Below are 23,637 nucleotides of genomic sequence, written 5' to 3'. Positions count from 1 at the left end.
CCCTCGGCCCCTCTGCACAACATTCTGCAATGTTGTTTTCTTTTGTTTGTTTGTTTGAATTATTATTTCACAGAACAGGACAAACTACAATTAAAAGTAAGCACAAAGCCTTTCTTAGTCACTGGGGGCACCAATGTGAATTTTAGATGGATTTGGAGACAAAGTAAAGCAGCAGGAAATATCTAGCAGCAACTGTCATTTACGAAATTGCTGCACAGTTAGCCGCCCTGGTGAGGCGGAGGGCGCACACTGGCTGCTGCTCCCCGGAACAGTACAGTGGCCTGAATCCCTTCTAAATGACTTGGCTCAGAGCTGTGGAGACTTGGTGGGCTGCTGCAGGCGATCTGTCAGCCCTGAATGGCTGTGTCTCCATTGCTCCACATCTGTGCCACATTCTCCACATCACCACCTCCGCACGGGTACCCTGCTCTCCTCCCCGAGGCCGGCTCACGCAGGGCTGAGGCCTGATGTTAAGATGATAGATTTGATTTCATCCTCCTTCACAAAGTTAAGCTGCAGGGTGGATTGTCACTGTCCTACTGGAAACCTCTGGGGGTCATCTTGGTAGTTGCCAAGAATAAAAACTATTTCATTTCAAACACTGCAGACCCTACTGGGCTTTTAAAATATTGTTGGCTTTTGGTGGTGGTCCCTTCTTAGCCTGCCAACTGATCCTTCCCGCCCCAGCGGTTGCAGGGGAGGGATGAGTCCTCGCAGAGAGACAGAGCCAGCCTTGGGCTCCTCTGCAAGAGCCACTTGAACCCAGAAGCATTTGTTTGTGTCATCTGGACTCGTTCCGTGTGTAACCGGCTGTGAAAAATGCTCCTCAGACTTAGGTACTTCTGCCACATCTCAGAGAGTAAAATGAATTTTTCCCTCCAAGTTTGGAGAATATTGCAGAGGTTTTTGTTATGGGGAAAAAAGCACTCCCGCCTTTATATTCATCTCAGCTGCTTATTTTTGATATTTGTGCCAATCTGTAAATGGATACTTCACTTTAATAACTGGTCCTTCCAAACTGGCTTTGTAGAGAAGCGGAGAAAATGTTTTTGCGCTCAGTTTCCTTTGCACAGTGGGTATTGCTGCAGTTCTCGGCTTTGTCGGGCTGTGCTGTGGAGCAAGGCAAAGCTGGGGCCGACCCCTCAGACCATCTTACACGTTTCCTCTTCTAGAAACTTTTGTTCTAAAAACCATATTTATTGCTGGACCTTAATGGCCGCCAGCGTCGGGAAGTTTCCTAGACATCTATTAATGAAGTCTAAGACCCTTGCTAAGGGCAACAGCCTCAACCTTCTCTCGAATATGTGTCTGCCTCTCAGGTTCTCCAGGTCGGAGGGAGTCTGGAAGGGTTGTAACTGGTGGTTAATGGTGTCAGGTGTGACATGGTCAGAGCCTGCGGACAGCCTGGGGAATGGGGATCTTCCATTCTCAGCGCTGGGAAAGATGGAGCGCCAGCCAGCCAGCCAGCCAGCCATTGCCTGCAGGTTGGCACTCCCTTGGGATGCTGACCATTCTTTGCAGGTTGTACTCACTTAAAAAGAAATAACAATTGCCAGTAAAGTCTAATGTGATCTTACCCGCATTTTTTAAATGCAGAAATGGAGATTCGTAAAGAGGTGAAATAGCTTGTCCAAGATCATACAACTGTAAGCATTCAGGTTGGAATTTGAATCCAGGCTGTCTATCCCCAAAGCTGGGCCCTCACTGTCTAATGACAGTGCCCAGCCTTGAGGGGGTGCAGCGGGGGATGGCTTTTGGCAACAGCCTGACCCCAGGGGGCTAGTGCTGTAAACCGTCCCCATTCCGTTTTTCAGACAGCTTTGTCACAAAGGCCCTCATGTAAACTGACACCTGCCTGCTGAGCTTCCATGGATCCTCGCTGTACAAGTTTTAACTTTTTATTTTGAACTAAGGTTCACAGGAAGTCGTAAAGCTAGAACAGGATTTCTGTGTACTCTTCGCCCAACCTCTCCTGTCATAACTACAGTACAGCGTCTGGAGTCGCTTCCAGCATCTAAGGCCTAAGCTGAGAGGAGGTCTCAGCCTCCTCTCCTCGCTGGTCTACAGCCCAGCGAGCTCTGAGCCAGGCTTACCATCGCCGGGGAGTTCCTGTCTCGCCCTGGGTGAATCCAGCTCTTGAAGCAAAGAGCCAACTGAGCTGTAGGTTTTCTCTCCACTGGCCCAGCTACAGCATTTGAGCCGGATTTCAGCTGGCTGGGACCAAACTGGGGCCTAGGTTTCTGTGGCAGTTTTCCACCTGATCTCCAAGGTGGTGACGTTTGTCCATCTGTTCGCTCAGACACTTGAGCACCTGTTGTTCGCCAGGTGCTATGTCCAGGGCTTGAAGCCTCCTGCAAGTGAGCTCACGTGTTCCTTGTTCTCTGAATGGTGGGAGGGTACAGGCCACCTAGTAGCCATATGAGTGTGTCCGTGGGAGCACCAAGATGACAAGGAACTCTCAGAGCATCCTGCCTATCAGGAACGAGGAGGAGGCTGCCAGATGGATGAGGAAGGGAAAGATGTGCCGGGCAGAGGGGACGGGAGGGTCCATTCTGGGGACAGCAGGTGCATTCTGTGATGAGGGGGAGGGGTGGCTTGCTCCCGTTTCCCTCTTAGCAAAGCCTGTCAAGGCGGCCACGATGAGCCCTTCATAGGCCTGTGAGTCCTGGGGGATGAGTGCGACCAGCCATGCGGCTGCCGCCCTGCACATCAGTGCTTCCCACCTGTGACCCCAATCATTTGAGAACCCTTTAGAAGGGTTGGTTTTGACCAGAAGAGTCTACCAGGATGAATTCGCTTCATAATGCACCCTGAGTGAAGGAGCTGACCTGTCGGGAAGGGTGATTTAGGAAAGTTCATTTTCTGTTGGAGGATGTTTGCCAAATGTGGTGAGATTAGTTGTCGTATAGCTGGTGCTGAGCTGCTCTCACAGTAATTTCGCCAGTGGTTTCAGCTGTTTCCCAGTCCTGCGATGGAGGCCATTTATGGCGTCGTCGGCCTGGAGCAGGAAGCCTGTCACTGGACTCAGGCATCCTGTTCTTTCAGCTTCTGTGAGTTAGTTCAGTGTAAGTTTAAAGGAAAGAGGCTTGGCTGCAGCCCTGTTTTGTCACATGTAATTGGGATTTCTTCTATCAAAGATGACGCCTGCCCCTGATTTTGGTGGTAGTGGTCTGATGCTGGCTTTGAAGAGGTCCCGACAGCCTGGTGACAGGCTTGGTGCTCACTAGTTCTGGATTGCAAATTGATGAAAGGAGGATGAATAATGAAAAATAATGGGTCATTCTAAGCGGTACCTTTTCACTGGGCTACGGTATAATTTGGATCCATCTCAAGAGAAGTAGATTGGCGGAATTCATCCAAGTGGCCTCTCAAGGACCAGCACCCACTGTCTGGGGACAATGCAGTCAGTGGCTCTGACTTACACATCTAGGGTTTAAAACCCTGCACCAGGGCTTTAAAGCAGTAGGGAGTAGACTGCTCACCTGGCCATCTACACTGCAGCATGAGCAGGATACATGTCTGTTCCTCTACAGAGACGTGGGGCTCTGGAGGCACAGTGGCCTCAAACAGCACTTGTCGCTGGCCCTGACAGCTGAATCCTGCTCTGTTTAAGTTTTATGGGGTGCAAAGGAGACCCTTTCAAACAAGCTCAGGCGGAGAGGCAGGGGCACTGGGAGGAAGCGTGTGGAGCATGCAGCCACAGGGTTCAACTAGTTCTCCCTGAACACAGTCACGATCGTAGCTTAAACACACACAGAAGCAGTGTCCATCTCTGTCATATTGTGAGGTGTGTGTTAGGGTCGTTACCTGCTTTTCCAGCTCCACCCCACTCTCCCATCCTCCCCACTCCCAGCACCACCTGCCGCCCTGCCTTTGTAGATGGCTGCTACTCCCTGAGCACCTGCTTTTCTCTGTCTGCCTCCTGGATTCTTTCACCTTCCAGGCCTACAACCCCCTGAGAGAGGAGGGCCCCTGGCTGGCACCCAGCTTCCGGAGCAGGGGCTGGGGGAGGGCTGTCAGGAAAGAGGGTACTGAGACCGCCACAGCTAGGGTCACTCCCACCCCAACCCCGCCGCGTGCCCCTGGCTGTGGCGTGAGGACGACGCGTGGCCTGCATGATACCACACTGTTCCATGCCTCTCTGTCTGAATGGAAGTATGGTTTCAGTAACTGAAACCATACTTCCTAGGTACTTTGCTAGGACTTACTTTGCTAGGACCGCTTTCACTTCCTGATTATATTCCTCAAACCTAGAAGAGCCTGGTAGGGAAAAGGGGGCTGAGAAAACCAAGCACTTGGAAATGAGAGCCCTGGGATGACCCTAAGTCGAGAAGCTGCTCGTCTGAGAAGTTTCACCCTCAGTGAGGCCTCTGACCCCCGTCTCTGCCCTGCATCAGGGGAGGGGGACAGCAATGCACAGTCCAGGGACCTGGAGAGGAGGCCCTCCCATCTCCCAAGATTGAACCCCAGAGAGCCTCACTGTGACAGCCCCAGCCTGTCCGTCCCACACATGTCACAGGCCTGCTTCTGATGGGGGCCTCTCTGCCTGCCACCCCACGAGCACCTGACACCTGTCCTAGGAGAAGCTTCGTTTATGTTTGTGCGTGAGTGACGGACAGGCAGAGGCTGGCCTTGCCTCACTCGGCATTTGTAATTGGAGCTAAAAGGAAGCAAGACTCCTTCCTTCTGTAGCCCCTCACCAGCCCACCCAGTTCACCAGATCCCTGTGGTGCTTGGTCCTGGGGACTGATGAAGACCAGGACGCAGGGCCAACTAGCAGCCGAGTGCCCCAGCGTGTGCGCGCGGGGTGGTGGCGGGCTGCCTGCTGAGCCCCCGCGCGGGCCATTTCAAGCCCCACCCTCCCTCCTCAGCCTGGCCATCTGGGCGCTGAAGAACCGGAGGGTCAGAGAAATTAAGAAATTTGCCCAGGGACCCACAGCCAGCAGCCAGCTCGCTGGGGATGCTGGCGTTTGAACACAGCTCAGGGGCGAGCTGGGCGGGCTATCACGCGATCACCAACAGGTGGGAGTTCCCGACGAACTAGAGGGGCACTGCACCCAGAAGAGCCCCGGGAGTGCCCGCCTGCCGCTCGGCTCCCCACTCCCCGCTCCCCGCGCCCCCTCCCCGGTCCTGCTCACCAAGTGCCCCCCAGCCCTTCTCCCTGGCCCTACTCCCCCAGGTTCCAGAACGCCCTCTCCCCCCACTTTCGGCTCTCTCCACCCCCTAAGTGCCAGCTTCCCATGCTCCCCCTCACCCTCTGGCTCCTTCTTCTCCCCCATACCCGGCTCCGCTCCGGTCCCTGCACCCCCGACCCGCAAGGCCCGGCTGGGCGCGCTGCTCAGCTTTGCACTGCTGGTGCCGCCGTGGCCAGCGACCAGTACCTGCTGCAGGTGGCGGACGCAGGAAACCACAGCGGCCACCCTCCCACTCGCGGCTCTGGCGCATCTGCGAAGGTACCGGCTGCCCCTCCCCCGCGTGACCCCTTCCCCTCAGACCCAGAGGCCACACCCCCTCGTCCCAGAGCAGCTCTGAGAGGCTGCCCCATCCCCTGCCTGTCTGCCCACAAGGGGGTCTCTCGGGCACCCCTTTCCCCCAACCGTCTTGGTGACAGTCTGGCCGGAGGAGGAAGGGACTCTGGCTCAGGGCCTAGCCAAGGGTGGGAAGTGAAAAGGGGGGCACTGGGTGGCGCCATAAGGACCCAAGAGCCTTCCAGAGCAGGAGCCCTTGACGGTCCCCTGGCCTCGCCCTTGGGGGCCTGTCTTGCGTTAGAAGTGATGGCAGGACACTGCTGGGTGATCTGGGACCTTGTCCCTCAACCTCCAAGCTCTGATCTGTCAGATGGGGAGAGAATGATGCCTCTCTGGATGCAGGGCTCGGGGTGGGAGGAATTAGGGAGGGGAGACACGGGCAGGCCCAGCACCCAGGGGTGCTCAGCGGCTGTTCTTGTCACTTGTCTGCAGGGGCCCTGGGGTTGAGCTGGGAGCCAGTGTGCAGGAGGGAGGCCCAGTGTGGGGAGCTGGGGCCCTGGCAAGGCCAGGGTTCCTCATCCCAGTGACTGGGAGTTGTTTCTTTATTACCGTCCAGGGCTCGGTCTGGTCACCCCATTAGCCCCGGTCCCTGTGAGGCACAGCCAGGGCTGTGGCGCAGGGCCCCTGTTCCCATACCCCCGATGGCCTAACACACAGGCGGAAAACCAGAGCGCCGCGTGGCTTCAGACCCGGGCAGGGGCGGGGAGGGCTTTCTTCGGCGAGGGGTGGGGAGAGGCAGCGGGCTTCCACACGCACCCCAGCTGCGGGCCTCGCCAAGCTGGGGCCAGCCTGGGGGCCTTCCGCTGCACAGGACGTGCACAGGGTGGCAGGGATGTGCGTGAGCATGAGTAAACGAGTGTGCACGTGTATGTGAGCAAGGTCCGTTTGTGCGTGTGTGTGACACAGTGCCTCCTCGGAGCTGCCGGGGAGGAAGGACAGTGCAAGTTTATTCAGCCACCCCACAGGCAGCCCAAGGCTCCAAGGCTCTCCCGACTTGCCTGTGTGCGCACGCATGTGTGCCCGTGTGTGCGAGAGTCAGAGAGCCCCTTTCTTGTGCAGGCAAAGCCTGGCTTCCACGTGTGAGCCGGCCCAAGGGAGGCCTGAGGGCAGCCTCTCTGCAGTGTTTGAAACTTTTCGACAGGCATCCACGTAGGTCTTATTTGTACATTAAATAAACAAAAGGTCTTGAGCCGTCCAAACCCGTTTGGGGCCTCAACTCCAAGTGGCAGGAGAGAACCTGATGGGGCCCTGTGGCCACCTCTCGGGGCCCTCGGCTCTGGTCGGGGGTGAGACCCTGCAGGCCACCTATCTCTGAGAAGTACAGGGTGGGTCCAGCCCACCAGGTTTTGCGTTCTTTCTGCTTTTTAGGGCAGAACAGCTGCATCCCCCGATTGACCCCTTTGCCACTGAGAGCCTGGACGCCTCCACCTTGGCGCAGCACCTCATGTGTGCGTGCTGGTGTGGCAAGCATTTCCCCATCCTTAATCTCCAGGCAAGGCTCAGAACCCCCTCATCCTAGGCCCACAGAACTGCTTCCAGCTGGACCCTTTGTTGCCCAGAGGACACTGCCATATGTATCTGAAAAACCCCATGACTGGCCTCAGCCCCCATGCTCTGCTATTGGCTTGTGACCACAGGCGCCCGACCCCCAGCCTGTCCTGCCCTCCCTATGCCCCTTCTTGACTCTCCTTTATGTTTCCAAATGGGTCTACCCGGTGGGCATCTCCCACCTGGTGAGTTGGGGGCACGTCTCTGCTGCCCCAGAGAAGCCTGGGAGGTTGGGGAGGGCACTGGGAAGCCTCCCTCACCCTGGGCCTCAGGAAGGCTGTGCCAGGACAAGGGGTGGCCCCTGGGAGGGTCAGGTGGTTACCGTGGAGACATCAGAGGGAATCGAATGGCCCAGCTCCTCCTCTGGCCAAGGCCAAGACAGTCCCGAGCGTCCTACGAAGGAGGACCTCCAGGCAGACAAGGCTCTGAAGTACTCAGCTGGGCTTTCCTTGGGGGGCCGGTCCGGGTCCCCTCCTGCTCCCTGAACCCCCTCTCCCGGCAGCGCTGCGCTGAGCCCTCGTGGTGGTCCTGCCCCCGAGCCTCGTCCTTGTCGTGTGCGGTCGGATCCGTGGCCTCCTCGGCTCCCCGGCCCAGAGCTTCCCCTGGCTGCTCTTCATGGGCTGCCGCTTCTTGTTGGGGGGGGGGTGAGTCTGGGGGCTGTGAGGGCCGCAGCTCCTAGCAGTGGGGTGCTGCCTCTCCTGCTGCCCCATCCCCTGCGCCCCCAACCCCGCTGCTCTGAGCCTGGGGGCCCACCCTGGCCGTTGAGCTGCAGCAGGCAGGGACGCCCTGGGTGGCTCTGGGGCCTCTGTAGGGGCAGGGATTCTGATCGTGAACCCAGAGCCAGGGACTGGGGCTGGGGAGCCCCAGGGTTGAGCTTCCAGGTGCAGGAGGAACGAGGATCTCTGAGGGGTCCCAGGAACTGCCCCACTGGACGTGCACTAGGGGTGGCGGACCAACCCGCACCTGTTCCCTGTCCTTCCCAGATCACCCTGGTGAGGGGGCAATGCAGGCAGGGGGGTTGACATCTGCCAGACAGGGTGAGACGGGACCTTGGAGTCCTTGGCAGTGACCCCAAGCCAGGCCCAGACTGCAGCTAGTAACAGTGCATGAGCTGGCGTACGTCTAGCCCGCAGGCTCTGGGCCGAGCCCTCCCTCAGGGACACAGCGTTGCAGGCACTCGGGTCGCATCTTCCTGCTGAGAGGTCCGAGGATTCCCTGAGCTCAGCAGGAAGCTTGTCCTGGAGTCCTCTTCACTGCCTTTCTGTGCTGTCTGCCCCAGCCAGCCACCCACCCGCTGTCCCCAGCTGCCCACGGCTGGCTGTCGCTGACCGTGGGTTGGAGGCTCCTCAGGGTCAGTCCTCAGTGACCCCTTCCATCCAGGGCCAGCCCTGAGCCGAGTCTGGTGTCCTGGGCCAGCTCCACTGTCAGGGCTGTGGCACGAGGACCAGAACACACTGGCCTGGGGCTCCCTCCTGGGCAGGCCTGCGTCCTCCCCAGGGGCTGCTGGGCCCTTTGGGAGGCCTTGGTCAGGAGGGAGTAGGTGCCAGTTGCCAGGGGGACCAGCAGCCTGGGTGTTTGGTGTAGAGAATGAGAGCAGGAGGAATTTGTATTGACTTGGTATTGTGCTTGGAACCAAGGCACTGGCCAGTGGGTGGAGGGAGGGTCTGCAGGCAGCTGCTAGGGGGCGCTCCGCTGGCTCCGAGGGTGGGCCGGCAGTGGGCCTGGTTCCAAGAACACCCTGTCTGCTCCACTGCTCAGAGGCCAGACTGGCTGCACCTCTGCTTTCCTTGCATGGCGGGTACCCGGTGGAAATGGATCATCTGACATCACCGTCAGGAGCCCGCACAGGTGGCCCGGGTGAGGCCAGTGCTGGCAGATGCACCAGCTCTGGGGGCTCTGAGACAGGAATGTCACACCAAGGGGACCTGTGTGAGGCCAGATCACCCCAGCCCTCCCCATCACCATCATCACTGCAAGAAAAGGGAGGGACACAGAGAGCTCCAGCATGACACTGGCTGGGTCCTGAGCTAGGGGGTTGGAGACGGACAGGGCCTGGGGTGATGAGTTCCACAGCCATCACCCTAGGCTCTGTCCCTTCTCTGGGTCCCAGTGAGATCCAGACCTGGCCCTGAAGGTCAGATCTGGTCAGCCTCTTGCTGTGGCTGGGCAGTGTCCCGAGGGAGCACCGTACATTCCCTACAGCGGGCACCGAGGGCAGGCCCTGACGTCAGCCTGCAGCGTGGGACAGGGGCTGACTCTCTGGGCTGGTCCCTCTGTGTGTGTGTGTGTGTGTGTGTGTTGGGAACTCCAGGGGGTATGGGAGGGTGCTGTATATGTGGAAGCAGTTATGTGAGTAGGGACCATGTATCGGGGGTGTAGGCTGTGCTGTTTGCAAGGCGGTTTTGTGGAGTGAGGACTGAATCGGAGCCTCCGTTTTCCCCAAAGGCCAGTGGCAGAAGCTTCCGAGGCTGTGTCTGCGCACCCACCTTGGCCAGGGGCCCAGGCAGGGCAGGCGCCCCCAGCAGGCAGACGTGCTGAGTGGTCACTGCACCCCCTCCCCCAGGCGCCCTGACCCTGGCAGGGGTCAGCACCTACATCAGCTACTCACACCTGGCCTTTGCTGACACGGCCCGCCAGGACGGCCCCCGACACGTGCAGGACATCTGCATCAGCTTTGGCTGGCCTGGGGCTCCTGGGTGCTCCTCAGAGGCACCCAGCGGCATCCTCCTGGTCACAGAGGCTCGAGCCCTCAGCCTGAGCCGGCAGCCGGGCGCCCCCCACTCTGTGGGCATCTGAGTCCCAGGCAGGCAGGTCATGGCAGAGGGGCTGGGTTTCCCTGTGCATCTCCTGAGATTGGGTGGTCAGAGCCCGGCCCTGAGAGGCCCCGGGAAGGAGGCTGGGAGCTCAGTTCTGAAGGCCTGGCTGGAGTCCTAGCTGGGAGGGGTGGCCTTGGGGTGAGCAGAGGGCTGAGAGCAGAGCTGACTCTTGCTTGATGTCTGGGGGGCTCCTCTGCTCTGTTGTTTCTTTAGGGCCTAAGTGGTGTAGCCTCCTCTTAGAGGTGAGAACGTTGAGTCCCAGATAGAAGCAGCAGCGAAGGGCTGAGGGCCGGCTTGTGGTGGTCGCGTGAGGGTGCTGCAGGCTCCTGGGTGGTCAGCGGGCCTCCTGGCCTCTTGAGGCCGTGGCCTGCGCTCGCCGCTCCCTATCAGTCCTGGTGTGCCACAGCTGCCCCCATTCCTAGGTACCTGAGTCAGGCGGAAAAGCTACCCCAGTCCTCAGGAGGGGGCAGTTCGAGAGAGAAGCAGGTATCCGGCAGACACCCCCTGTGCCAGGCGCCATGCTGAGCGCTGCCCGCTCGTCCACTCTGCTCGTCCAGTCTCCCAGTCACCCTTCACAGCAGTTACCATTCACCCATTTTACGGAAGGAAGACTTAGGCCCAGATCACCCCAGAGCAGATGGCAGAGCCCGTGCCCACGCAGGCCTCTATTCTGTCCTCTCCCCGCCCCTCCCCAGGGCAGTCATTGCTGGGGAGGGGACTGAGGACTGGGGGGACCCCTCGGATGTGCAGGTGCAGGGGGAGCTGAGGGGGCTGGACATGCCTTTGTTCCCCGTTTTCAGGCCTTTGTCCCCGTCCTGGTGCCGCTGCTCCTTCTGAGGGGCCGGCGCTCCAGGACCCGATCCTGGTCTGCAGCTCCCTGGGGAATGTCTGTGATTGCCAGGGCCGTGTGGGCCCCTGAACAAGCAGGTGTGCAAGTCCTATGGGGCGGGGGAGCCATGCCAGGGTGGAGAGGGAGGGGCTTCTCAGCCAGGAGGGGCGGGGGCCACCCAGGGTGGCAGAGGCCAGAGCCTGGAGTTCTGACTGCAGGCTCCTTGAATGGAGGCGCACCCAGGCCTGGTGCTCCTCTGAGGCCAGACAGACAGGAAGGTGGTCGGCCCGCCCACGCCGGTCATCATGGTCTAGGGAGGCTGAGGCTCCTCTCCTCCCATGCTGGGCAGTACCTGAAGCCCTCCTTGGCCTTTGTTTCAGGTTCAGGGCCCTCCTGAGTCTGGGGTGTGTGCTGGGGCGTCCATGGCGGCCTCTCTTGTGCCTCGGTCTTCCCCACCCCCCCCACCCCCCCGTCTCCCTTTATTGCTTGGGAAGTTACAGGAAGCTCTGGGGGCATCAAGGGAGTCCCACTGAGGGACAAAGAGCTTGGGGGTTAAGTGGGGGCCTCCCTTCCTACTGGTGTTTTAAGCATTTAACATTGTGCCAATTTGTCCTTAAAGAAATCAGCTCGTTCTGTGTGCAGTTAAACCTTTACTCTCTTAAAACTTTTTAGAATAGACAATACATGCCCATGGCTTACAAACAGTGCAGGGAAACCCTGTTACCAGCTGTGTGTGTGTGTGTGTGTGTGTCCATCCAGAGACATCCTATGTGTCTGTCTGTCTATCCATCCAGAGAGAGACATCCTGTGTGTGGTCTGTGTGTCCGTCCATCCAGAGTCGTCTTCGGCAGACACATTGAGCTCCTTCTTATTTCTGGTCAGCACAGGCAGGGATGACTCCTGGGGCCTCATGTTGGATCCAGGGTCTGGCTTTGTGGGCAGCTCCTCCCAGCTTGGGAGGCTCTTACCTGACCTCTCCCTCCTCTCACACAGGGCTTCTCGTGTGGGTTTGCTGGGGGTCGGGGTGTGGGAGAGTTTAACCCTGGGCCTCTCTGACTGCAGACAGGCTGGGGCTCCAGGCATGGACACTGGAACAGACACACATGGGTGGCCCTGGGATCCTGGAACTCCCTGAGGGAGGGTGGAGAGAAGGGGCACTTGCCCCTCCCCTGCTTCTAGAACAGACCTGTCCATGACTCAGTGAGGCCAGCCCAGGCAAGCCTCAGTCTCTGGCTGGCCAAAGTCCACAGTGGGTGTTTCACGTTCACTCTAGCTCCTAGCCCAGGTCTTTTTTTTTTTTTAATTAATTAATTATTGTCTGTGTTGGGTCTTCGTTGCCACGCGCAGGCTTTCTCTAGTTGTGGCGAGCAGGAGCTACTCTTCGTTGTGGTGCGCGGGCTTCTCATTGCGGTGGCTTCTTTTGTTGTGGAGCACGGGCTCTAGGCGTGCAGGCTTCAGTAGTTGTGGCTCGCTGGCTCTAGAGCGCAGGCTCAGTAGTTGTGGCGCACGGGCTTAGTTGCTCCGCAGCATGTGGGATCTTCCCGGACGAGGGCTCGAACCCGTGTTCCCTGCATTGGCAGGAAGGGTCTTGACTGCAGCTTCCTGAGTAGCTCCAAGAACTCCCACAACTGCTGAGCTAAGCCTCTCCCTAATTCCTGGACCACAGAAACTATGAGAAGTAATGAAGGATTCTTGCTGTTTGCGGGTAGTCTGTTACCAAGCAATGGATAACGACTACAGTACAGATTTTGCAGGGCAGGGCGGGAGACACTGCAGAGGTTTAGAGTTGCTGGCTTTCTTCTGATTCTCTGTATTATTGTCACCCCTCAAGCATAGGAGAGTGGTTCTGGGGCCTTGGGGAACCCCAGGAGCTGCATCTCCCAGAGTATACATAGATCTAGATTCTTCTAAGGGAAGGAGGCAGGGACTTCCCTGGTAGTCCAGTGGTTAAGACTCTGCACTTCCACTGCAGGGGGCCTGGGTTCGATCCCTGGTCAGGGAACGAAGATCCCACGTGCCATGCAGTGTGGCAAAACGATATAAATAAATAAATAAATAATTTTTTTTAAATGAGGGAGGCAAAGAAGGAGAGTCCTCAGCTTCAGCCTCTTTGGCCCGCCAGATGCCTTCTCTCCTCGTGTCACTCACATTCACCATCATGCCTCCAGCCCGGGCCCTCTCCTGAGCACCGTGCCTACGCTTCCAACCACTTCTAACTACTTGTGCACCAGGGCTAAAACGACACTCTCAAACTGAAGTCATCCTCTACCCTCACAAAGCTAGTCCTCCTCCTATGATTCCTACTAAGGGCTTTCTACAGCACTGATGTGATGGCCTGTCGCCCCTATTTAAAAAAATCCGTACACACATTCACAGATTCATATATATACATATGTATGTATATATCCAGAAAGAAATACGCAAAAATGTTAACAGTGGTTATTCTTAGGTGTTTTTTAAATATATATTTTGTCCAGGTTTTCTTGTTAACTTCAGCAGGAGGGTGGTCTTAACCACTGAGTCTGCCTAAATTAAATTACCCCAGGAGTTGCTAGAAAGGAGATCCTGTCCCAAATTATGTGCAGCAATGACATATTATTTCATAAGCACAAAAATTTTATTGTTTAAAAAGGTAAATACAGATGAGATGACTGCGAGGTAAAGTCCCAGCCTCCTACTGGGCCACACAATACCAGTGTCCATTTCTGTGTCCTCTCACACTTCCTCCTGCAAGTCCCCAAGATGCTCTCATGAGCCATGTGGCTGCCCCCTGGGCTGTGCTGGGAGAGCCAGCATGGGGTCCCACCTGTCCCTGCATGCTTGGGCCCCTGTCCCGGACACAGGGGCACGCGAGGTTTGCTGGATGAACAGGTGGAAGGCCTCACCCCATGTGTCATGGAGGTGAAGGGGTCCAAGGAGACCAGTGGATGACAGGGGTGTTCTTTTACTGCCTCTCCTCCCACCCACTCCCTGGGGACACCTCCACTCCCCGCCTCCCTCCATCCCACCCAGGGCACAGGGTCTGTCACCCCATCCTCAGGGCCCTCAGCACGAACGCCCACTTTCCCAGCGCCAGCTTGGTGTCCTCTGCAGAGACGTCGCGGTGCCACATGGCTCGCACTGACTGCTCAGTCCAGGGGACAGCAGCACACACACCGCGTGGCCAGTCTGGGCCACCTCGTCAGCGCTCATGGTCTGCAGGCGCTGGCACTGCTCCTCGGGCAGCAGCCCATCCACCCTCACCATCACCATGTTCGTCTCTATGGTGGTGAGATCCATGGAGCAGACAGGGGATGCCAGTTCCTGAGCCCAGGTCCTGTGGTAAGTGGAGCCCAACCCCAGTACCCCACCACTTCCCTACCACTCCAGCCGTGTCACCCCAGGAAAGGCAGAGGACAGCCCAACTGTAGTGGGAGGAAAAGAGGGAGTCTTATTCCTAACATGGGCAGGCTTGGCTCTGCTACTTTTCAGCTCCGTGACCTTGGACAAATCCGTTAACCTCTTGGGGTCTAGGTTTCCTCATCTGTAAAGTGGGGACATCTTGGGGTTGTTGTGAGGACTCAACCCAAGTGAAAGGCTACATTCTGCTGGATCCTGTAGAAAATTACTAACACGCACTGGGTGCCTACTGGTCTAGGAGCTGCATGGGTTGTGGCCTGGTAAAGCATAGACCACCTGGATCCCACCCCTGCTGGTTCAGCGGCTAACCTTCACCTTCTAGAGTTGGAAGGATGCACGCCTGCTGGGGGTTTGGGCCCGGCTACAGGGGACCCCCAAGGCACACCCCTGGGGCCAAAGGGAAGTGGGGGGTGTCCAGGCACCTCTGGCAAACCTCTGGGCGTTCTGGTGGTCCTTCAGCAGCACCTCCTCAGCATCAGTCAGTCCCACCAGGGCAGCTACGGCCAGCACCCCCGCCTGGCGCATCCCCCCACCCAGGGCTTTCCGGAGGCGCCAGGCTTCTTCAGTGAAGCCCTTGGGTCCCCCAACCAGGGCCCCCACTGTTGCGCCGAGGCCCTGGGGGAAGAGAGGAGAGTCCTGCCTGCCTGCCCATGGGTGTGCATCTCTGTCTTCGGGAGGGGGCAAAAGGGACAGGGATGGGCGACACTGTGGCCTCATCGGGGAGGCGGTTAGAGGGGCCCAGCGTGAGCGGCTGTCAACATAGGAGCTCGGGGACCCAACTCGGCCTCTTGCTGTGGGCATCTCTACCCTCCTGTGTCGGGGGCGGCCCAGCGGCTTCCCTACCTTGGAGAAACAGAGAGACACAGAATCACAGCGCTCCACGATGCGGGCAGGGGGCATGCACAGAGCCACCGCGGCGTTCATCAACCGGGCCCCATCCAGGTGAACCTGGACCCCATAGCTCCGGGCCAGCAGGTGCACCTGGGGGTGAGAGGCAGGAGGGTCAGAGGGCCAGGCTGGGGGGAGGGGCAGAGGGAGGATGGGTCTCCAGAAGATCACTGGAGGGTCACTGGGCTTGTGTCCTTGAGGAAGCAGGAGGGCTTTGAGTCAGGAGAGCTGGCTGGTGACAAGCTTGGCCATCTGGCACCTGAGCAGTCACTCTGGGCCTGGGCCTGAGGCTGTCCTCTGTGAAAGGGGGTCAAGGATAAGGGTGTTTTTTTTCTTTTTTTCTTTTCTTTTCTTTTTTTTTTTGGTGGTACGCGGGCCTCTCACTGCGTGGCCCCTCCCGTTGTGGAGCACAGGCTCCGGACGCGCAGGCCCAGCGGCCATGGCTCACGGGCCCAGCCGCTCCGTGGCATGTGGGATCCTCCCGGACCGGGGCATGAACCGGCAGGTGGACTCTCAACCACTGCGCCACCAGGGAAGCCCGAGGATAAGGGTTTTATCTCCTGTTTATGGTGGGCTCACTGTGGGCCAAGCAATGAATGCCTCATCTTACTGAAGCCTCGCCGCAGCCCTATTGGAAGGATGCCCTCAGTCCCCTTTCCCAGATGAGGAATAGGTCTGGAGGGTTAGTTAGCGCTCAAGTTCTCGCAGGGGAGAGCGGCAGAGCCCAGCCCTTGCACGCTGGCTCTAAGACCAGACCAAGGTGGTGCCGCTTGGGGACTCGCCTCCCTGAGGACTGGGTCTCTGCTCTTTGGAGAAAAGCTTGGGCACTGGGGCAAAAATTCCCTTTGCATCTGCGCCTAGAACCGCACCCATGTCTCCCACAGAAGTTCTGGCCACTGATGGGCACCCAGGCATGTATCAGAGGGGACTAAACCCCAGGAGAGGGGCCTGAGGGACAGAAAGCCGGCAGCTGGCTAGTGGTGGGGGCACAGTGGTGGGGCCAGGCCTGGCTGGCATAGGCACTCGATGGGGAGCACCCAGCCCCCTGAGCTGCTGTGGGCGTCCTCCAGGCAAATGAGCTCACAGACCGGGTGGGAGCGGCTCCCAAGGCTCCGTGCAACCAGCCCCTCCAGCTCAGCCAGGTCCAGGGTGCCATGGGGCAGGTCTGGGAGGGGGTGGGAGTGCGCCCCAGCGATCTGCAGGTGTGGGCGTGCAAATGATGAGGTCCAGGGGTCCAGCAGCACCTCCTACCCCTGTCCTGTCTGCTCCTCCCCAGCTCTGGGCCGTGAAGCCTTCCCCCTGTGCTGTGGACGTGGGCATAGACATCCCAGCTAAGGGTGGGGGAGGACTGAAGGCACGATGTTTGCTTGGGAGGCTGCGGTCCCTCCTCCCTAAGCGCCCAGTGCTCTGGGTTCCCACTAGGGGGCAGCAGGGTTACAAGCACAGCCAGCAAACCGACTGGCCTGAGCCGAGCCCGCCCCTGTGTGGTCAATCTGGGAATGGCTCTCCTTACTGCCTTCCCTGGAGAGGCCACCATTTCTCCCTCTGCAGGTCCCAACTTGGTGCCTGGGAGGCAGGTTCTCACCCCACGTGCTGAGCATCCTGTGCTGGCCCCAGGCGAGCGGTGCTGGGCCCTTACCTGAGCCACCCCGCCCTGCTCCTGGACGTGGAGGTGGCACGTGGAGCCTCCTGCCCAAGGAGGAGCGGGGAGCCTCCTGCCCAAGGAGGAGCGGGGAGCCCCGGCGCTGGCAGGCATACATCACTAAGGTAGGTGGGGTGGGGGACAGCGTTGACACCGAGTCCCATGGGGCCCATCCGTCCCCAGCCAGCTCAGCCGGACTGACCCCCAAGGCCACAGCTAGCTCCCAAGTGCCTTATGCCAATTAGGAAAGAGCGCCCCTTCAAGACACCTTCCCGCCAGGTGCTGGAAAACCATCCCACTAAGTCCACAAGTCTAAGACGGTGACCCTGTGGATCACTGGGCGCCGCACACCCTACACCCCTGTGCCCTGCAGCCCACCTGCAGGGTATCTCCTGCGTGGGGAAGCCAGCCATGATGCTGCTGTTTGGGGAATAAGCAGCCCAGGGCACGGGCACCAGTCAGGCCCTAGCAGGAAACAGAGGGCACTCGCACCCTGGGAATCCGGAGTATTTGATAAAGGGGCAATTTACAAAGGTGTGGCAGCATGCTGGGCAGTCACGAAGTTCAGTGCAGGACCCCCAGGCAGGAAGGGGTGAGAGGAGGGTGTGGTTACAGGTTCCAGATGGCTCGGAGCCCCACTGACATTGTCACAGCCCCCAGCACAAAAGGGAGAAGCATGGAGGGAGGGCCTGGAGGGCAAATGGAAGTCACCCCGCGCTCACCAGAGATGAGGCTGGCCATGGTGTTTGTGGGCACGAACAGGGTCTGCTCCACCCCGAGCAGCTCCGCAGCCGTGGCCTGAAGCTCTGAGGTGGGAAGGGATGGGGGCGCGGCGGGGGGAGCCCATCAACAATGGCACTTTTCAAATTCCTCTCTTTGCCGACCCCATGAGCTCTTTGTCCGGATGAGGGCATCTTGCCCAAGGCTGTGGTGAGTAGCCAAGCAGGACGCCAGCCCTGGTCTGCCAGTTGCAGCCTGTGGTCTTGGTGGCTGCACATCTGGGTCCAGGGGCCCCTCAGTCGACCCTCTGTGCCCCGCCTCCTCCTGGGCCATGTTCTCCCCCCACACACTGAAACTCTGTGGTTTGAACCCTCCTGTCCCACCCAGACCTCACACCTGTCTCACTTCCTTTCCCATCAGTCCCTTGCAGGTGGGGCCCTGCGGTTTCTCTGCTGACTTCCTCTCCCAGAACAGAAGGACTGGAGGAGACTGGGGGGATGGAGGGGGCGGGGCTTCCGGCTCCGGCTTTAAAGCTCACTGTGGCTCCCCTCTGCCTGTGGCATACAGTATGAAGCCTTTGCCGTGACATTCAAGACCGGTGGGATCTGCCTTCTGCCTCCCCTCCAGGGACAGGAATGCTCTCCTGCACACCCACTCCAGCCCCATTCCCCATCCATATCCCAGACACCTTTTGCACCACTCTGCTTCTGCTTCTGCAGTTCCCCTGCCCGGTGAGCCAGCACTCCCTTCCCTGCCCAGGGTTGGGGGTGGAGCACTTCACTCATCTTTTAAGAGGTTCCTCCACAAAGTCCCCATTTCCTGTGAGTCCCATGTCCCCACCTGCCAGTCCCCAAGGCACTCTCTGTGGATGCACGTTAACCCCAGCACCTCCCTCACCTCAGTGGGGGTGACTGTCTATGCATCAGGTGGCCTGCTGAGCAGTGGGTCAGCATCTTTGAAGTTTCAGGCAAAAGTGGGTGTCTGCTGGATGCATGATCAGCCCCATCACCACCTGACCCCACATCCAGGCCCTCAGGGCTCAAGTGGTAACCCTCAGGCTTGCCCCTAGCACAGCTGACGGTCCTACACACTCCAGCAATAGCAATGGTTCACTAAGGCAGCAACTCAACCCAGGGTGGTGGCACCAGTCACCATCTTGAAAACACTCCCTAGGTTTTTAGAACCCACTCCTCGGGGGGGGGGGGGATGCAGCCTGTGGAGAATCCCCTTTTCTAGGTGGGTTTTCTCTTTGTCTTCATGTGGGAAGGTGGTGGGTGCAGGACAATAGCTAACGGTGCTAGAGTGAGAAGACCAGGGTTCAAGTCCTGTTTTGCCATTTATTCGGTATGGGAACTTGAGTGCCTGGCTCAGCTGCTCGGAGCCCTCCTCTGCAAGATGAGATAACACCCATCTCATCGGGCAGTGGGGCCACACTTTAATGAGCACACAAGTCACCCGGCGATCCTGTTTTAACTTGCAGATTCTGGCTCAGGAGGTCCGGTGTGGGGCCCGAGAATCTGCATTTCTAACAGGCTCTCGAGTGATGCGTCAGACTGAGCCGCAAGAACGCCAAGCGCAATGCCTAGCCTGCAGCTGAGCCGCCACCCCGGGTCCCGGGCCACCTCTCCCCCCGCCAGCACCATGGACAGCGCACTGGGGTCGCCGCGAGGACCCCCGGCCCCGGCCTGCACGCCGGGCTCACCGCGGACGGTGGGGTCCTCGCCGTAGTCGTCGTCCCCCACAACTGCCTCGGCCATGGAGCCTCATGGCCGGCCCGGGCTTGGTAACCGTGTCGCTGCGCAGGTCTACCACGTGCGTCGGGATCCCCGCCTGGCTCCCAGATCCCCGCGCCCAGAGGGCCCTCTGCTGCTGGGTCGCAGCCCGGGCCAGTCTGCGGAGCATGGCGGGGGCAGCGCTCGGTTCCTCCGACCCGACCTCCCCGGCGAGGGCGACCGGGAGCGGCGGGATCCGAGCAGCAGGACTTCCCGAACTTCGGCCGCGGCCGACCGTGGCTGGCGGGACGGCTCCGCGGCACGCTGGGAGTTGTAGTTCGGCCTTCGTCACGGCCGGCACCGCGCAAGTCCGGGAGAGGGCCCCCGCGGCATGCTGGGAGTTGTAGTACGACCTTCGTCGCGGTCTGCGACGCGCGAACCAGGGATGAGGGAGAGGAAGGGTTCTGCTTACCCAAGAAGAAACCGAAACCAGGCAAGTTTTTATAGAGCAGACGCTCATGTGCTTCTTACCGTGTGCCCCGCACTGTCCCAGGCACTTTACAAGTGTGAACGCAGTAAAGTCTCTAAACAGCTCTGAGGAGAAAAGTACTGTTTTCATCCCGTTTTACAGATGGGGAAACTGAGACACAGAGAGCTAATGAACTTGGCGAGGAGCGTCCAGCTCTGAACCACTGTGTTACGTTGCCCCTAAAAACTAGCTTCCCATTATCTACTTTTTTCAGTATAGATTTATTGAGCACCCACTGGTGTCAGGCATCGCCTAGGTGCCAGGCAGAGGGACGCAAAGATGGTGCAACCCATCTGAGCGTCCGACTTCAGATGGAGGTGGAATTAGAGGGGTGCATGGCGAGCCCCCTCCTCCATACCCCCGACCCTTGACGGGTGGGCTGCCTCCACCCAGGGCCATGCGAGGTAGTGGTAAAAGGACCCGACTGACTCAAGTCCCAACTTACCAGGTGTGCGGCTTTGGACAACTCAGTTAACCTCTCCGTGCCTCAGTCTCCTTAAATGCAAAATGCGCTGTTGAGGATTTGATGACTTAAGGCTTCTCCTGCTGACCCTGGCGCCTGGCTGGTAGTGAGTACTGTGTATGCGTGCTTGCTCTCCTCCTGCTGCTGCTCTATCATGGTTACTGGTCACAGTCCAGGGCCCTGGGCCTTCGTGCTGCTGTGGGGTGCAGCCTGACAGCCTGGACTGGGCCTCCTGCAGGGTGACCTTCCCTCACTCAGGGAGGACAGGCCTCCCTCTGAGTGCCCAGCCCCACTCAGCAGCTCCCCTTCCCAGAGTGTGGGCCACAGATGTCTCTTCCTCACGGGAGGAAGTCGGTCCTGAGGGGCTGAAGGTCACCAGAAGAGGCACCCACACCTCTGATCAGGGCACCCCTCAGCAAAGAGGACTCTCAGACACTGACCTTCATCGGACTTCTGCCATGTGTCTGCTCCGGGTTGGGTCTGGGGATAAAGGAGAGCAAAGCAGCCTGCTTGGAGGTCAGGTCCTCGGGATGGGGACAGGATGCTGCCTGTTGGCGCTGGGAGAAGCTGCATTGGACCTGGCTGAGGCATGAGGGCAGGCTTCCTGGAGGAAGCAGTGATTGGGCTGAGCTTTGAAGACATTAAGGTGTTAATCAGACAAAGGCAGAGGGGAGAGTGTTCTGGGCAGAGAGAACAGCATGCGCAAAGGATTGGGGTAGGAGGAGCATTGGGGTAGGAGGCAGCCGGAACGTTTGAGGCCCCGAAGGAGAAGGGAGCAGGGGTGGAGATGGGGCCCAACAACTGGAGCTCTCCACCTCTCCCCCTGTGCCTGCAGAGCCATCCCGAAAGGGTGGAAATTGCAAGTCCCCATAGGGTCTGGGGCCCCAAGGAAAGGCTCACTGTGCCCTAACCCCGCCCCCCTTCCTCCCGCCAGCGCCAGTGCCCTCCGGCCCTGACCCTCAATCTCCACCGAATTCCGGGCCCTTAGAAAACAAGCCCCTTATCTCAGTGTCTGGCTCCAACCCTTCTGCTGGGAAGTGGGGGGAGGGGAGCAGAGGCCTCTGTGGGAAGGAAGGGAGGGACTGGGGCAGTGATGGTGGCTCCCAGGGGAGCAGGGAGAAGGGGGCAAACAGCTGGATCCCCAGGCACGTCCCAGCCATGGCAGAACCACAGAGTGACCTTGTGTTTGCAGTCACTTCACAGTTTGCCAAGCCTTCCCCCATACAGCCTCCCAGCTAATCCTCACAGCAACCTCAGGGGAGGGGGGCTGGGCAGGGGGCTACCTGCCATTTTTGGGGGCTACCCAAGAATGCTACCAAGGTGACACAGCTGGTCACCAAACTGGGCCTTCCTCCTCCCATAGCAGAGCTGTTTCCCCAGAGAGTGGACTGTTCCGGGGAAGGCTGGGCCCAGCGGAGATTGCTTCTGCCAGGTGCTGCTTATCACCTCCTATCTTGTCCCAGGGCACCTGGCCACCCCCACCTCGCCTAGTGGTGGCTTCCAGTGCAGGGGGTGGGGGGGACCAGAAAGCTCAGGCTATCAGGGGAGAAGTGGGGGGGCTCTCCCTGGGCCAGTGAGGTCTGTTTCTGAGGTCTTATCAAGGGGGGAGACCCTCTGAACAAGGCTTGGTCTCGGGGTTGTGTAGGCGCATGCACGTGTGTGACTGTGTCTGTGTATGTGTGTGTACATGTACACGTGTATAAGTTTGTGTGCACGTGCATGTTGATATGTCCACGCATGTATGCATGTACAGGTGTGCATTCACATGTGCACACACATGGGGGTATATGTAACTGTGTATAAGTATTTGTTATGTAAGTGTAAGGCACACCTCAGAGATGTTGCAGGTTGGGTTCCAGACCATTGCTATAAAGTGAGTGTCACAATAAAGTGGGTCACACAAATTTTTTGGTTTCTCAGGGCACATAAAAGTGACGCTTACACTACCCTGTAGTCTTTCAAGTGTGCAGTAGCAGCTCCGCGGGAGGCGGGTGCACGCTGGCGGCGGCTGGCTGCTGAGATGGCAGGTGAAGAAGACCCCACCTTTGAGGAGGAAAATGAAGAAATTGGAGGAGGTGCAGAAGGTGGACAGGGTAAAAGAAAGAGACTTTTTTCTAAAGAATTACGGTGTATGGTGTATGGGTTTGGGGATGGTCAGAGTCCTTATACTGAGTCAGTAGATATTCTTGAAGCCTTGTCATAGAGTTCATCACTGAAATGACTCACAAGGCAATGTCAATTGGAAGACAAGGTCAGGTACAAGTTGAAGATATCATCTTCTTGATTCGAAAGGACCCAGGAAAGTTTGCTAGGGTTAAAGACTTGTTTACTGTGAATGAAGAACTGAAACGAGCTAGAAGAGCATTTGATGAAGCAAACTACGACTATGGCTCTTGACACCTTTTGTACTTTCTGCAGCTTCATTATTTTCTGGGGAAATCATATTTAATAACTATATTTTCCACAGTAAGGTTCTGATATCTAGCCATGTGAATGAAAGCTAGAGAACCACAAAGTTTTCAGTCTTTATTTTCATGTCTTCAATTTCATAGTGATATTTGAGCCTTTAATTGCCTGCGATTATATTACCATACTTTGAATTACTTACTGGATTTTAGTGACCACATGTAAGTCAAAGTACCTTGCAAACCATTCAGTTCCTTCTGACTTCTGACCGTCTAAATGATGAATTAATATTTATGTTTTAAGTGTACTTGTGCCATCGTAGGCTGTACTGTAGCTGTTTAATATGTGAAATCTAAATGGTACCTTTGATAGCTAAGACGTGTTTCATGTATTCTAAAGTTTTTAGATTACAGTAGTCTTAAGTTATTAAAAGATAGTGAACTGGTTTGTGTTTCTTTTAAGGAGAAAATGATAGAAAATACAACCTTTTTTTAGGAGTGTTTATTTGTCTTAACATAATTTGTTTTAATACTCTTATCTTTAGATAACAAGAGTGATTTTTTTAATTTTAATTTTTTATTTTTTGAGAAACTAAAAGTCCCCTATGAATGCTTCTGTGTTGGAAGACTTATTTGATTTAAAATCTTTGGGGCTTATACTATTTGTCAGGTTTTAAGAGAACTCATTTTCCCAGGTCACATTAAAGCTTCTAAAAATAAGTGCTTTCAAAATTACAGACCAGTATCACTGATGAATATAGACGCAAAAATCCTCAACAAAATACTAGCAAACAGAATCCAACAACACATTAAAAGGATCATACACCATGATCACGTGGGATTTATCCCAGGGATGCAAGGATTCTTCAATATATGCAAATCAATCAATGTGATACACCATATTAACAAATTGAAGAAGAAAAACCATATGATCATCTCAAAAGATGCAGAAAAAGCTTTTGACAAAATTCAACACCCATTTATGATAAAAACTCTCCAGAAAGTGGGCATAGAGGGAACCTACCTCAACATAATAAAGGCCATATACGACAAACCCACAGCAAACATCATTCTCAATGGTGAAAAACTGAAAGCATTACCTCTAAGATCAGGAACACGACAAGGATGTCGACTCTCACTGCTATTATTCAACATAGT

At 57.2% G+C, this 23,637-nt stretch overlaps 1 protein-coding gene and 1 pseudogene across 2 annotated transcripts; one reads left to right on the top strand and one right to left on the bottom strand.

The window, feature by feature from the left end:
• Positions 1-13,746: 13,746 nt before the first annotated feature.
• Positions 13,747-19,701, bottom strand: LOC307177809 (uncharacterized protein; the record flags this gene model as incomplete). The annotated part of the gene is given in 10 exon segments (XM_079905239.1): positions 13,747-13,862; positions 13,865-14,037; positions 14,461-14,735; positions 14,964-15,101; positions 16,019-16,204; positions 16,648-16,719; positions 16,721-16,770; positions 17,373-17,456; positions 19,073-19,131; positions 19,133-19,701. Coding segments are annotated over 10 exon segments (1,722 nt in total).
• A 436-nt stretch (positions 19,702-20,137) lies between these two features.
• Positions 20,138-23,077, top strand: LOC307177540 (transcription initiation factor TFIID subunit 13-like; annotated as a pseudogene). Its single transcript, XR_013831802.1, has 2 exons — positions 20,138-20,180; positions 21,995-23,077. The product of XR_013831802.1 is annotated as a transcription initiation factor TFIID subunit 13-like (transcript).
• The last annotated feature ends 560 nt before the right edge of the window (positions 23,078-23,637 follow it).

Source organism: Stenella coeruleoalba (assembly GCF_951394435.1).
Source record: "Stenella coeruleoalba genome assembly, chromosome: 19".
Taxonomy (NCBI): domain Eukaryota; kingdom Metazoa; phylum Chordata; class Mammalia; order Artiodactyla; family Delphinidae; genus Stenella; species Stenella coeruleoalba.
This window is presented reverse-complemented; position numbering and strand designations above follow the sequence as displayed.